The sequence below is a fragment of the Grus americana genome, chromosome 7, assembly GCF_028858705.1.
Source record: "Grus americana isolate bGruAme1 chromosome 7, bGruAme1.mat, whole genome shotgun sequence".
Lineage (NCBI taxonomy): Eukaryota > Metazoa > Chordata > Aves > Gruiformes > Gruidae > Grus > Grus americana.
This window is the reverse complement of record NC_072858.1, coordinates 5,365,536-5,381,475: the sequence shown is the minus strand read 5'-3', so window position 1 is coordinate 5,381,475 and position 15,940 is coordinate 5,365,536. Positions and strand designations below refer to the sequence as shown.

The 15,940-nt window shown below is 42.2% G+C and overlaps 1 protein-coding gene across 1 annotated transcript in view; it reads left to right on the top strand.

Annotated features, from left to right (window-relative positions):
• Nucleotides 1-6,144, top strand: part of HTRA1 (HtrA serine peptidase 1) — a 36,547-nt gene extending 30,403 nt beyond the window's left edge. Inside the window, exons 5-9 of the mRNA XM_054831001.1 lie at nucleotides 321-353; nucleotides 1,628-1,742; nucleotides 1,864-1,921; nucleotides 2,780-2,875; nucleotides 5,422-6,144. Of these exons, the coding sequence (XP_054686976.1) occupies nucleotides 321-353; nucleotides 1,628-1,742; nucleotides 1,864-1,921; nucleotides 2,780-2,875; nucleotides 5,422-5,590 (471 nt within the window). The 3' untranslated portion in view covers nucleotides 5,591-6,144. The remainder of the gene's footprint in view (nucleotides 1-320; nucleotides 354-1,627; nucleotides 1,743-1,863; nucleotides 1,922-2,779; nucleotides 2,876-5,421) is intronic.
• Nucleotides 6,145-15,940: the final 9,796 nt, after the last annotated feature.

Sequence of the window (15,940 nt, the reverse complement as noted above, 5' to 3'; positions counted from 1 at the left end):
AATCTTCACTAACAGCTCCCAGAGCTGTCCTAAAATCTTCTAAGTTGCTAGTGTGGTACTATTAAAACAAAAGAAAAACCTTGGCTTTCTTAACTTACTCTGGCAAGAGAAGAAGGACTAAGCATTTGCAAAGCTCAGCTAAAAGCGATGATGTTAAGTGTAGTTAATGGATTTGGATGTTAAGACTGCTCTATTGCACATATTTAATAGACAATGAAAAAATTACTACAGAAATATTTCAAAAATGCCTTTTATGTTTTGCTTGCCATGAATTAAGAGGTAGATATTAAAACATGTTCTTGCCATATGTTTATTTTCAGTATGGAAACTCCGGAGGACCCCTGGTAAATCTGGTAAGAGTTTCTTTAAGCTTGTTTGCTTAGTGTTAAGCTTTTTCATTGTTATTTTTTAGTTTAAAAACAGAACCAAAAAAACCCCCACACAAACAAACAAACAAAACCCCACACCAGAAATGTGATCCAGAGCATTTGATAACTGGCTGACTACACAGAATTCACATGGTTCTTACTAATCACTTGTCAGCGTTTATGTTGGCAAATCACAAGATACACTTGGATTTCAATATTTAAGGTGTTTACAGTTTGCATAGTTTTGAGCAAGTGTAATGCACAATTTTTTTTTTTTTTTTGCCCATGGCTTGCAAAAAGTAAAAAGCACATTTTAAAGTTGAGGCGTTTGCACTCACTGTATATCATGCAGCTGGCACTTTGGTTTTTTTTTCATACTGAAACTCAGGTTAATGATTCAAAAACCGTATCTACCCCTTTATTTCGAATCACACCGAGGGGAGTTGAAAACCCCTTGTATTTATCAGGATGCTAGGGTTTATTTGCTGATACTGTAGAACGTAGTCGGAGCTGACCGTGCCGCAGCTGTGGATAAGCCCAAGAGAGAACAACTGAAGGAGGTTGCAAAACCCAGCGGCTGTGTGAGAGCTCTCAGACGGGGACACGCGGGGTCGAACGGAGGAGAGAGGCAGTGGTCCTCAGCGAGGGATGGCACCGGCTGGAAGAAAGAGCTACTCTGAGTTGCTGCCTTGGAGATTTGGCAATGTTTTTTTTTCACCCGACTCGCAGTAGAACTTGTAGTCGGATAGTTTTTATCTGGGATAGATCAGGGAAGGAAGCTGCTGAGATTTCAGAAGTGTTCGAATCGTCAGGTGACAGCAGAGATGTTTAATCCCAAATTCTTTCTTAGAGTCACATTACTGGCAAAAGCTTTTGATTTTTGGTGAACTGTCATTTTTCTTTATATTATTATGCAATATTTGCTCAGAACCGGCTGGTGCCTGCTGAAAGAAACAGGATGAAATTGCCCGTAGGATATGATATGCTTCTTGTCTGCTGCCGGCAGGAGTGCTGCCCAATTCTGATCTCTCTTCTGCTAGTGGCAATATGAATATCCACATTGGTTCTCCAGAACTGTAGAACAGTTTTTTACCAATAGGTGATTCAGAGAAATTCATACTTAAACAAACCATTTAGAAAATTGAAAACCAGCTATGGAATGTGTTGTATGAATTTGTCTTTGTGATTGTTTGGAAGAAATCATCCATTTCTCTTCAGGATGTTTCACATCTGCTTATAAAAATTTCTTATTTCTCCAGGATGGTGAAGTCATAGGAATCAATACATTAAAAGTTACAGCAGGGATCTCCTTTGCTATCCCATCGGATAAAATCAAGAAGTTCCTAACTGAATCCCATGACAGACAAGCTAAAGGTACTGTATTTCACTGCTTTGAAAGAGAAAAATGCGAAAACAGTAATAAAGCAGAAAGTCAGCAGCCTTTGAGGCTCTTTTGGTAAGGGCAATTGATGAAGACCTGTTTTCCTTTTTGTAGGAAAAGCGATAACCAAAAAGAAATACATTGGCATACGAATGATGTCCCTAACTCCTAGGTAAGTGAAAGCGGTGGCTCCTCACCTTTCTGACGCATGGTTGCTGCGTGCATTTGGGTCAAACTCATGATCTGCAGGAACAACCAGGAGGACGAACTGTAGGTGCTGGTGACACCTTGCAGCCGATTTTTGCTACCTTTTTCTCTGCATCTGCTACATGCATGGTTGAACTCTGCTCTTGTATGAGCTAGATTTTAAACACCTCCCTGGCTTTTTCTTTTCCTTAATGCTTCGGAAGAGAATAGCTAGCGATCGTTAATTTGTCCCGGGGCTCTATTAGTGTTGTTACCATCTGTCCCGTGCTGTCATGTGGGTCAAGGAGACAACAGGACAGTATGTTTTCAAGAATTACAGCAGCTACACCCATATTTCCATTTCTATAAAATTATTTTCATTAAACAATTCATTGAATGGAAAATGAAGCTTTTGTGTGGACTTGCCTATTCATACTCAAACCAGGAAAGACTCATGAGTAGGTGATACTACATCCTGTAAAAATAACCAGAAGTTTTCCCATGTGCAGGATCAGAGGTATAAGAAAGCATTGAAAACTGAAAGGGTTTCTTTTAGTTGTTCAGGATATGCTAGTTCTAAAGTAATGACCAAATGTTTTAGCTCTAATCCTCTGTATCTATTGAAATGATTGCCTTTACCAGAAATAGGCATTAAAAAGCTGTATGCATGCAAAAAGTGCACTCTTGGAATACTTTAAGGGGTTAAAATGAATTGTGAAGTGTCACATCAACATGTGTAAAATGCCTCAGCTAGTCAGTGTTGAGTTAACTAAGTAAAAATGCGTGCTTTTTTTTTTTTTCTATCTTGTCACAATATTTTTGTTGCTGTTTTTTCATTTTCCAGCAAAGCTAGAGAGCTGAAGGATCGCCATAAAGACTTTCCTGATGTTGTCTCTGGGGCCTATGTTATTGAAGTAATTCCAGAAACACCAGCTGAAGCGTAAGTTGAACTACATTTTTCTCAAAACCGCTGCCACTGGCTTAAGGGAGTAATGATGGAGAATGTTCCCTACTTAACTGGCTACCTTGATAATGCTAAATTAACAACATTACGACCATCTGATCGCTATTAGGTTGTCTGCTGGAAATCAGTTTGTGGTTCCAGGCCAGTCCCTGATGGGCAATACCGCGGATGTGTCAGGGTATTGCAGTGAAGCCCTGTCAGCGTTCCTGGCCGAAAGGGCAAGGATTCAGTGGGCGTGAAAACTCAAATTTCATTTTTCTCAGTGATTGCTTCTAAGACATCTGTTGTACCAATGCCAGCGCTGAATGAAGCTCCCCATGGCCCTGCTGGTCGCTCCTGTAGGAGAGCGAGGGAGCAGCTTTGCTTCCACCTTGCGAAGACATCTCAGCCCAAGCACCTTGGCATTGGGCAAACCCACCAGCTCTCCTCTGTCTGGGGTGAAACCCTCTCTTGGCATGAGACAGTCTTCCATGCGAGAGCTTTGTCACGGGTCACGTAACTGGGAAGAGCTTTTGGTTTTGGCCAATGGATCTTTTTCTTCGTTTTTGCTCAGAACCCGACCTGCTGGTTGGTACCACGTTTCGTGAGGTGCCTGGCTGAAGTACGGCATCTGCTCTGTGCTCACCGGCACTGGTCTGGCTGGTTCTTGCTGGAGACACTTTCCCTTCAGAGTTTGGTTAATACAAAACCACTTTGTAATCCAGGGTAGGAAATAGGAAACTTTATTTTCTGAAACTAGAAATTATTTAAGAGAAGAGTAAATCTTTGTGGCAAGAAAGAGGCGTATGTAGCACCAAAGGCATGTAGGCAGAAAGCTGCTTGGAGCAGGCATGTGTTACCTCTTAGGGAGGCTGCGAGGATGGTTGGATGATGTCTTTTTGTTACAGTTTGGATGCTGCTGTAAGATATACAGTGTTAGCTCTCTGCCTTGCTTTCTAAATTATTGCTGCTTTGTGTAGGTAATTCTTGTTGGCAGCACTGTTAATGCAGAATACTGGTGTGTCTGTAATGTGAAATTATTCCTATTGCAATTAAACTGCAGTTAACGTAGCAATAGTGTGGTTGCTCCAGTGTGGGACTGAACTTACTGCCTTGGCATGCAGGTCCAATCTGAAGGTGCAGAAAAATCAGTTTGGGAGTATGTATAATAGTTAGCAGAGAGTGGGAGAAGGACATTAGAGAGGTAGAAGAAATGTGAGGCAGGCAATGTAGCCTCGTACCTTCAAGGCAGACTCAAATTGGGACGTTTCATCTGAAGGCTGGCCTGGCCATTAAAATGTAGCCCATGTTTGCTGTGTCTCCCTCCTAGTCCCCTTGCCTATGGGTTTCCCCATTCTGCTGATTTCTTCTCCAATGCACGCTGTGTAGACGTGCTGGGTGGGCAATCGGAGCAGTTCTGCAGCGACCTGTCCTGGGTATGAGTTGAGAGGAGAGGCTGCGTGAGAGACCAAGGCAACCTGAATAGTTTGTCCCATGGAAACGTTTTAAGCCATGCCTTCAGTAGGCAACCAGATTTGTTGCAAACATTGGCCAAGGCATCCTGCTTGCAGGAAACACTCATGTAAGGCATTTTCTGCGGGCGGAAGAGGCCGATGACTGCTCTGTGGTTTTCTGAAGAAGGATTATGCTGAAGGGCTGAATCATGTCTGATCTGGTTACTTGGCTAATATTTCCATGACTTGGAGCCAGATCATTGTGCAAGACTGGGCAAGACGTTGTGGTCGATGGTATCCCTCACCACCCCGTTTCTCGGTCCCAGCAGCAGTCTCAGCCAGCTGGGGAAGAGACCCGCGGCCCCGGGCAGAGGAGCCTTGCTGTGCCAGCTCCGGTTCTGCCCCGTCTTGCTTTAAGCAGGGACGTGTTGTGTTCGGTTTGCATACGGTGCTGAGGTCAGGAGAAGGGGTTCTGGGGGCTGCAGGCGGGCAAGGGGAAGGACAGGCATGCATTTTTGGTGACTGGACTGGATCGCTGCATGTGGTGTTCTGCTCAGGTTTAAACAACGAAGGTAAGGTGAAGTGGCTGCCAGTAAGCTAGGTGTGGAGAACGGCATGGACCCGGGACCAGAATTCCTCATGTGTTAACACATAGTGCTACTCAGATTGCTTTGCTATGTATATGTGAATAAAAGCTTGGAAAATTTCCCCTCTAAAATGAGTGCCTTGTTGCAATTGTTTTAAAAGAAAAACATGCCTCTATCTCTTCTACCGAATCAGCATCTAGAATCCTTATTGCAGAATTACTGCACTATTTGAAATAGTGAATTCCTTTAAAGACAGTGAAATATGGGATTCATCAAACTTGTACCTCCATCCCATTTCTGAGGTTTCTGCATTGTATTTTAATCTTCACCGCTTCATAAATTCTGATTGCTTTTTGCATGCCCGCTGTGTGTCTGTGCAGCTGCCATTGGGTGGGAAATAGAAAAAATGCATCTATCTTTTTTCTTTTTTTTTTTATTAAACAATATTGTAAAGACAGTAAAATGCCAATTATAATAATACATTGCTGCTTTGTATTTTCAGTGGTGGCCTGAAGGACAACGATGTGATTATAAGCATCAATGGACAGTCGATAAGTTCAGCCAGTGATGTCAGTGACATTATTAAAAAGGACAGTACGCTGAACATGGTTGTACGCAGGGGCAACGAAGATGTTATGTTAACAGTAGTTCCTGAAGAAATCGATCCCTAACCAGAAACATGAGCTGGATTTCATGTTTTCTTTTAACAGCATTGGACTGCTTATATTCTCTCTGTGCTGGTACAGGAAACGTTAGACTTCTGACCAACATTCTGCTTGTTCAGTGGATTAGTATTGCCCAACAGAGTAACTTCTAATAGGTTTAAGGTGCAAAATCAGTGTAATTTCACATACTCCAGACGATAATTTTTTTCCTTCTGTATTATGTATGCAATGTATTCTTTACTGGCTATTACATTCCCCGCTTAACAAATCGACGTTTGCTTCCCCGTGTTGAATAGATTTACCATTATTTCCGCTCAGTTTTAAACAAAACCCACACACACAATGTGTGTTGTGGTATTCAGGTATTTATAGGTTAGCTGTGTTTTAACTGGAAATACCATTGTAAAGGAGTAGTTGGTTTAAAAGAAAACATAATTGGGAAAAAAAAAGTTTCATTTATAAACACAGAGAAATCCCAACCAAAATAACCTTTTGAGGATCCCATGCAGGACTTTAATACTATGATATTTTCCTAGTGTTATTAAAAGAATTCAACAGTACTTCTTCTTGTGAGTGATTCCTTTTACTTCCCCTTACAGAGTGTTTTTCTTTGAACAGCACATCTGCCTCAAAGGATGTCCCCGATGGTCTCCTTTTCATCGTCATGAACCGAAACACTTACTTTTCAGTATGTGCTTGTATTTGCACTCGTGTGCATCTGCTTTTCATAGCATGGCTGGCTCGAATTTGTCATGTTGGCTATCGCAGGTTGCCTGGCTTCCAGATGTTAATACATCTTCCTTATTGTTTTAATTACAACTTCACCAATGCCTGAAATCTGTTTGCCCGCTACAGAAATTGTAACGTTGTGGATCACAGATCCCATACCATTCTAGTTCAGATATTAGGGTGTTTGTAACCGTTGTAGATCCGGCCTTAAGCTCTCTCAAACGAGCTGTTTTATTCACAAGTTTGAGTGCTGGTGGGTTAATGATAGGACCTGGTTTTGGCTAGGATATTGGGCATTCCTCTTACATAGAGACTAACCTTTATCCGTATATTTATGGATGCCCTTGAAGCTTGGGTAGTGAATGGGATTGTCTTACTGTGAAGAGGAACAATCAATCAATTTTAATTACAGTGTAATTACTCATTGGGTAAACAATAGGCTAAGCAGCTTTTCCTTTCCTCTGTTGAAATATCTATCTCAGAGAATAAATCCAAGGGCTGTAGACAAGTTTTGGTGACTGTCATTCCTAAACATGCTCTTCTTTTGGAAACTGCTTCTTGGTAAAACTCTTCAGCTGGGTAGCTGGCAGTTTATGATTTCTAAAGAAAGGGCTGTATTCCATGCAATTACAGCAAGAAGTCCTCTAGACCCAGATCCCTGACAGTGATCCTTCTCCCACCAGCCGTATTTCAGTTCTGTTTCAGCCAGCTGATCCCACCCAATTTGGGGAGCTTCCATATCCCCGAGCGCCACTGCCTGCCCTTACTCACCTGGATTACTATAAATTTACACAGCCATACAGCCTATTGACACTTGACTGAACACCTCATTACCGATTTGGTTCCATCACTGTGCTAAATCACACATGTCTGAAAATCTGCCAAGATCTTATGGTGCCAAGTGCTGAAGGTCTGCAGTACGTTCTAGCATGAAAGATGCAAAGTAGAATGATCATCTTGTATATTTGTGCTGCAAGTTCGTCTCACCGATGTTGGTTAATGTTTCAGCTTCCTGTTGAAGTGGTATTTTATTTTGCAGACCATCCATGCCCTGTGTAGTGCATGGTGTGGTGATATACAGTTCTTGGCAAAAGTGACTTAAAAAATCCCACCTAACTTCTCCGTTCCTGCACCTAACCCAACTAGCCATTCAAAAAATGAAGCTAAAGCCCCGAAGCCAGGAAATTGTGTTGGAAACAGAATTTATTTTTCATCTGTCTCTTTATTTCAGAACAAGTGGTTGCATAATTTAGAGAGCTGGTTGATTCTCTTCACTCCTATTGTTTGTTGTTGCGGTCTCTTAATATGCAAACCCATTAATTTTTTTGCTTGGTTTCTAGCTAGCTGCTTTGGGCTTACGGGTGCCGTCCTTGCAGTGACAGCTAGCACAGCGCGTCTTTATGCCTCTGCTTTACATAGGTACCGCTGTGAGGCATAAAAGCTGCAGGACACCGGCTCGGGTTTGCGTGTGCGTTAGGAATAGGGGCAAATGAACTTGACTCCTGTAAATGCTTTTCCTTTGCCACTGGGGTTAGTGAAATGTTTGACCAGATTTCTAGCCCGTGTAGTCAAGTAGCCCCATCTAGTGGGATGCGAGATGGTCTCCTGTTGCAGCCAGCCGTTTTCCATCATACAGTTGAAAGTGGTTTTCTGATTTATCTTTTATTTATAATTAATTTCTTTGCATCAGATATCCAGAACCACATGTATATCCTGGAAAACGTTTAGAATTTACTCTTCTAGTATCCAACCATGTTTGCAGTACCCAGATGGTTTCTTGCAATCTAAATGGTCTCTAAATGTTTTTTAAGTGTTTAAAACTGATAAGCAGAGACACAGAAGCAAAGTTTGTCTTTAATACAATTAATTAGCTTGTATTTTTGATGTATTATTGGGTTGGAGATTTGGAATTATTTCTATTCTTTTTTGCTTCAACGCACAGTTCTTTCCAAAGTGCAATTGAAAACACTTGGTACAGAATAGCTTTGGCACAGTTTGTATAAATATCAGTTTCAGTGTTGGACACTAAATCAGGGAAATTGGATATTCTGGCTTGATTTTCAGTATTTTGGAATGTCTGACATGGAAACTGGAGTTGCTGCGTATGCAATGCCGAGTAGATGGCCACGTGTCGCTACACTCAGAGGTAGTTTTGAAAAGCTGGTTCACTTATTCCATGAGGGAAATGTCTTGAGCTGTAAAAGAAATGGTCATGACTAACAATTGTCTGGTTTCCGTGGTTTATATGCCAAGCAGTAAGGTCCTGTGGTTTCAATACCAGAGGAATTTTTTTTTTCTTCCCCCCCAACTATTTTGTATTTATGTTAAGGAAGCTGAGGATGTTTATAAAACTATATCTTTCCAAATCACAGTGAGACAGACACCTAGTAGGGCATTAGATTATCTATGTGTTCTTACTGTATATCAGAAAAACACTGTAGAGGTGATTAAAACTGCAGTTGCAAATATCCAGGAGAAATAGTGCTGATCAAGACGGTAGTAGTCACCAATCCAGAGCAGTGAATCATGAGTGCCACTGAGTATTTATTTGCATGTGATGGTGGGTCACTGCAGGACTCCTTTTCATCCTTAGAGTGAGAATAAAGAAATGTTCATTTGAGGTTCCAGGGATCTCGTTGATTTAATTATATTTCAGATTTTCCCTGCTGCTCCTAAATTCCTGCATTATTTCCCACTGTTTCCTCTTCCACCCAGAAAACGTGGATGTGACTTGGCATCCTTTCCTCAGTTTCCCCCCTCCCTTGGCTCTAACTCCCTCCCCATTAGTAGTGCTGATGACTCTCAACAAAAGGAAACCAAAGTTACACCCTGGGCTGACATTAAGTCAGACTTTGAAGTTAAATGTCAGCGAGCTGTTGTGAGGCTTTCTTCACACCCAGAGGCAGAAAGGTCCCTAAGAGACAGGAAGAAGCCAGGCAGAGAAGCGATGGCTAAAGGTCTGTCTCATCTTGCTCTGCCCTCAACTTGAGGATGCAAACCTCAGCTCCGCAACCTCCCGCCCAGACCCCAAAATTTGACCAGCATCTGATAAAGTTATCTGGACGTGAAGGGGCTGGAAGCATCACTCATAATGTGAAGGCCGTTGTCATTCTTGACTGTAGAGAAATGCGTAGCAGAAAGCTTTGCTGATTTTACGTTCTCGGTGCGTGTACGCTGTATGTCTGTACATCCTGCACTGCACGTCCGGCTGTGCTGTACAGGTGTCTGACTCACACGCCATCTCTTTTGTTCCCCTCAACCCCCAAACTCCATTCTCTTGTGCAAGATGCTGGGAAGTCGGGGCTGGACCCACTGGGCCCCAGGATTTCAGCCAGCTCAGCCTCTTTGCACTCTGTGAACATGCAATAACTTGGTTTGTTAAGTGTTATTTATCACACAAAATTACTGCTAAAGCCAGTGCATAGGTAATTCAACTAATTGGACAGAGCAAGTGAGGAAGGAAGCTACCAGAGCAGCTCATCAATTTAATCTATCTGCATTTTCTGGAAAGTTTTCCTTCAATTTTTATGGTTCTGTTGAGCAGTCATGGTACTGCAGTATTCGTCCCCATGAATTCCCTGAGGAAGTGGATTAGGAATTGATTAGAGACAAAATGAGTCAGGGCTAAAGCATGGGAGTCAAATTTACTAAATTTGGTAAAGATTTAACTTTAGTATCTTGGAAATTCTGCATAACGTGCTGGAGAGGAAAATTAAATATTTGTTCTATTCATTCCTTTTCTGTTCAGTGTTTATGCAGAGAGCACAGTGATTTTCAGAAAGTTTGCAGTGTGAATACCTGAGGGAAATGGACTGCGCTACAGCAGCCAGTGGGCTGAGGGCACTGCGCGATGGCAGCTGCTCGGTTCATCCGTACCTGTTGGTTCTGAACTCACCGCGCAGGCATGGCTCAAATGGTCTAGCTCTTCCACGCAGTGACCTCCCATGAATGACTCTGTCAGAGAGAAAATTCTTTGATTTCTTGCGGGTTGAGATGACGAGTGGTTATGGAAAACCATGTCAGTTCATTTTTATTTTTTTAAAGTACAGAAGGGATTTTCTGTTCAAAGACGTGTACAAATACATGAAACTAACTTCCCTGGATAATTAAATCAGTTGGTCTGTTGTACTAGTACAGTCGTCGTACAGTCTCCCTTCTCTTCCTCCATTCCATTCCTTTCATCACTTTAATTCACATTCACGGCTTTTTTCTTAATTTTATACTTTTAACTACTATTAAAACAAACATGCTTATCATAGCAGTGAATCTTCTCCTGTACTTTGCATTTTTATGATGTGCTCCCTTGCTTTCATTCGAAGCCCCGTAGCATGCAGTTTAAGCACTGTTACCAGGACTCACTCATCCCAACTTTTCAACTCCAAGGTAACTTCGCAAACTCAGACCTTTTCCAGCTGATGACTCTCTTGCAGCAGTTGCGCGAGAAGCGAAGTTTTGCATCGTCCTGCTTGCCCTTCTGTTGAGTTCCTGGGGCAGGTGGCACGCGTGAGTTTGCCACGTTTCCTCTGTCTCCTGCTCATGGGCTATGGCTGCTTCCCGTGGAAGCACAGCCTTCCCTTCCCCTCTGAAATGGAGCTGATGGTGCAGATCACCACTCTGCAGAGCAAAATACAGGTGTGAGGTGTTATTGATTGAGAAAGCTGTGATTTAGGCCATGTCCCTGTGGTAGCTGTGGAGTTTTGCTGTGTCTTCCTGGCTGCCCCCCCCCCCCCCGCCCCCTTTTCCCAAAGCTCCCGAAAGCTGAGAGAGGAGCAGCAGCCCATGGGGCTCATCTCCAGGAGGAACAGATATTTATAAGAACCTCTGGTCAGGTAAGTCCACGAGGGGGCGAACTGAAGCCACGAACTCCACACCATCCTCTGTGGAAGCTGCACCGGCTGCCTCTGGACATTGCACGGTGATTATCGAGCGCTGTCTGCTGGTGCTGTGTCCGGCGGTGCTGAGGGGGGGTGACCTCTCACAGGAGGAGGGTGATGCAGGGGGGGAAAAGCAAATGTTCATGGAAGCCTGAACTAAGTGTTCAGAAAGAAGAGCTGCAAGTTGTTGTTATAACAGGGTTGAGTCCAACTTTCTGAGGGACTGGGCAGGTCTGGCAAGGAAGAGTAGGTTTTGCTGCATCTTGGGTAAGTTCACGTGTCTGACAAGGAAGGAGAGTTGACAGTCTGGGTTGGGAACCTAGAAAGTTTCAGAATGCTGTGACTGGTTTAAAATCCTGTACAGCTTTGCAAGAGCTTATAGGAAAAATAAAAATAAACCAACCAAACCTGGAAGTCTACCAGAAACAGGCAAGTATAACACAAAAGAAGCTCCAGCTGTCACGCTCTGGTGCAAAACAAATCTGTAATAAAACATGCCTGTAATTAACTGGAGAATAAGACTACATTTCCTCACATCTAAATGAGAAAGCATGGCCAGAGACAGTATCTTGCTTGAAAAGAAGGGTACCACCAAGGCCAAGGGAAGCTGAGAGCTCAACTGTAATTTAAATTGCTGAATGCAGCACAATCGCATCATTGCTCCTCTCGCTTATGGGATGGGGCTTGTGAAAGTAAGTGGCAGGGTTAGCTGTCATCTGTGGCTGAGAAGGGTACGTCTCATTTGAATTGGAGGCTGGGATCTTGAAAGGAAACCTTCCTTTTGAAGAGGGGAACAATCTAGTCATTGGCAAAAGAACGCTGGATTTCACCAGCGTGGTTAGTGGGGGATGAATATTTTACTGATGTAACAGAAAAGGGGTTTACAACCATGTAGATGTCACCATTTGCAAGAAAGTGTCAAGAGAATGAAGGTCAGCTGATAAAATCTATGAAAACTGTGCAGAAAAAATCAGTGGATGTTATGCATAGTTAAGTAAATTACATAGGTTCCAATTAACTTTAGTCTAAAATTTCCTTTGAATCATCAAATGGGGGGAAAAAAGGTTCAGATTTCTATTAAGAATCTTTCTTAATGTATTCCTTGTTTAATTTTGCATAGTGACAATTACAGCTGTGTCATTCATTGAAGAATGAATCCAAATCTTTTCCGCAGCATGAAATAATGCTTAATTCTCATCCATCGCTCTCTTGCTAGAGTGGTTACTTTCCTGTGTTTCTGTGTTTTAACCATTTCATGAGAAAAGGCTGGTGACCATCCCAACATTGAAGAGCCATCTTCATCTGATTCCTACCTCTGCAGCCATCATGGCTTGGATGGCATTATCAGGAGTCAAAATCTGTGGCACAGGTTTTGCCATATACAAATGTATTGCCTCCAGAGACAGTCATCAAGGATGAAGGCTAAAGTCCAGGAGCCCAAGGGGAAAGTGACTTAGAAGGTCTTCCCACAAAGGCCAGCATTATTGGAATGGAAGAAGGAAGTGCAAAAGACAAGAGGCCAAAGATAAGGTTGGAAGCCTTGAAAGTGAACTTTGAGAAGGGTAAATATGTTTCTTCTTTATACAAACAACAACATTCGCACATGGATGAGGAAATGTACACAACACCTGGTATTCACTATTCATATTCTTCTGGTTTTGACCTCTTGGCAAGAAGCAGAAAAAATCCAGTAGATTTGACTGACCAATCAAGCACTGTAATCAGTGAAGCAAGAGTAAGTGACAGATAGCAACTCCTCTCCCAACTCTTCTAATAACTGAAAAGGGTGGGGAGGTAAGGGAACACGAAAGGGATTCCCAGGTGGTTCAAGTGAAAAAAAAAGCCTGTCAAACTGTCCAGGTAAATGAACAACTCTGATTAATTAATTCTTCCCTACATTCCTCACTAATGAATTCTTTACTACAGACTTCAAAGATCTAGATATTTCTAGAGATCTTGATTATCAAACAATCTTCACAGTAGGAACAGATAAATGCTATGTTCAGATTACTTTGAATGAATGAATGAACGCAAATGCCATACGCCACATGTTTTCATCCTTCCCATTGGCTAAGAAAGTCTCTTGCAGTAATACATTTTTGTTCTCTAGGACTTCTTCATAGAATCATAGAATGTTTTGTGTTGGGAGGAACTTTAAAGATCACCTAGTTCCAACCCCCCTGCCATGGGCAGGGACACCCTCCACTAGCCCAGGTTGCCCAAAGCCCCATCCAGCCTGGCCTTGAACACTGCCAGGGAGCCAGGGGCAGCCACAGCTTCTCTGGGCAACCTGTGCCAGGGCCTCACCACCCTCACAGGGAAGAATTTCTTCCTAATATCTCATCTAAATCTGCCCTCCTTCATCTTAAGGCCATTCCCCCTTGTCCTGTCACTCCATGCCCTTGTAAAAAGTCCCGCTCCAGCTTTCCTGTAGGCCCCTTCAAGTACTGGAAGGCTGAATTTGCCAACTCCCATCAGATGTACAGTTAGGTTTTTTCCTGATACTTTCAGGTTGTTACCGAAAAGCTTTACTACTTACCCTGTCTGCTATAAGCACAGACATTGCACGTTGCCTGCTTCCTCTTGTCAGCAACTTATTGTGTATTTGAAGGCTGCTATCACATCCTCCATCTGGGCTTTGTTCCTCTGAAGACAGAGGACAATTGTCCTCAGCAATTATTTTAATCTCTTTTTATCTCAGGTCACATTTTCTATACCTGTCATCATTACTGGGCTCTTTTCAGTTGATTCAAATCCTTCTTGAAGTGAAGTGCCTGGCCAGAGGGCATCACTTGCAGCCATATGGATAAAGAACAACCACATGCAATGGTCCAGCTGCACCTTCTACTCAGGAGAGTCTGAAAATTCATTTATCTGTGGCTAGCAGTGGAGTGATTTTATATAGGATAATATTTATTCTTTAACTCTGACTTCAGTCTGTGATGGTTGGAAATTCCAGCCCAGTTTTGGTACCTGGTTCCCCTCTCCAGGAGCTGCTGTGCTGGCTCTCAGTGCTCGTGTACCCTATCTATCTGTGGCACCGTGTCCGCTGATCGTTAGCACCATCCAACTAGACTTACCTCATTTACATTAAATATTTAGTGGTATTGTTTTGGTGCAATGTGGATATGTAGTAGTAAGTTGATGAATGCATAATACAATTTACAATTTTTTTTCAGTAAATTATTAATCCATTTTCAAGAAGAGATATTGCACACTTTATTTTAGGTGTGATTTAATGAGAACAGGGAGGCCTTTGTGTCTCATTTGTCATTGTTCACATCATCTCAGCAGTAAAATGTTATCAAAGAATAGCTTCCCTATTAAATTACATGCAGCTTACTAGTACATACATATAAATAAAGTCTCCATGTTACTGCAAATAACATGTTTTCTGGCAGGATAGTTTTCTTTCTTGCTAGCCTATCTGCTCCTAGGTACTTCTGAAGGCTGTCTGTGCTGATCAAACTGGTCTCATAGCTCTGACTCACTTTTTCTTCAGCTGTTTCCCTCACAAGTCAGGGCATCACACACAATCTCCCGTATTAGAAAATCTTTATACATAGCGGGTTTCCCCTGCAGCTGCAGCTATACCACGCAGTTGTCGGCCATCAGATAAACGGAAGATTGAACAAGGCAACATGTACTTTCTCATCTTTATCACGGAAGTGCTAGACCTGCTTAAACAGAAATCTAGTGGTAGAAGCTTTATTGCTGAAATGGAAAGGGTTAGTTATTTTATCTATCTCGCTCTAGACGCCATGATATCCAGATGTTACTGTAGGGAAATATTTACCTAACTTTCATATAACCATCAAATAACTATAACACGCTATTAACCACTTACTTTATGTAATTGTAAATCCTGTTATTTAGCATCAACCATTAATTATTACATTCAAAGATGATAATTGCCTGTGCTCTTTGGTCAAAATTACATCTGCATGTTATGTTAACTATGCTGCTTCTACTAAAGCTTGAAAGTTGCACTCATTCCAGGAAAACAATCCCAGCAGCCTACCAAACATTTAGACTTAACAAAACCATTAACCTTTTGAACAAGAATTAAGTCTTTCAGAAGAGGTTAACTTCTGGATATCAGGATGCTTACGTTAAAATTTGTTTCACGGCAATTCATTTTCTTAAGTCTGTTTTCTTTGCCTGCATTTCTCCCAGGCAACAATAAATCATGTGATTTCATACAGTCTTTCTAAGATGAATTGATGGCCAAGTCAAGCATATATAAGTTCTTCTATGGAAGCGGGCATTGCTCAGAAAACCAACAACATGTACAGTCTGGGGTGGGCTTTGCAGGAGTCAGACAGCCTTGTATTTACAAAAATGCATCATAATATGACATATCATTTTTCCTTTTTATATTGTTTCAGCTGTTCTGTGGGAGATCTTGAATGGGAACTTGGTGAAGATGCCCTGTTGTTGCAGGTGTCATTGAAAGTGAAGTAGTTCAGGATGATACTGGGTAGATGGATAATGCAATGAGTGGGGTGACACCACCCTGGAGTTCCCCTGGGACTCAAAGTCCCATTCGAAGGATCAGGCAGGGCTGGGTGTTGGTAAGAAACACAGGTTTCTGGGAGGATTTTGCCTCTGAGTTTTGCTTGGCGTATTGTTATTGTGAGATGCTGCCTGTATGTTTTTCATAAAATTGGTGGTTGCAATTCTCCCAGCTGCTGCCCTGCAGGGAAAATTGTTTGGATCTGCTTTAGGGGATTTTGTGTTTCTGAATCAGGCC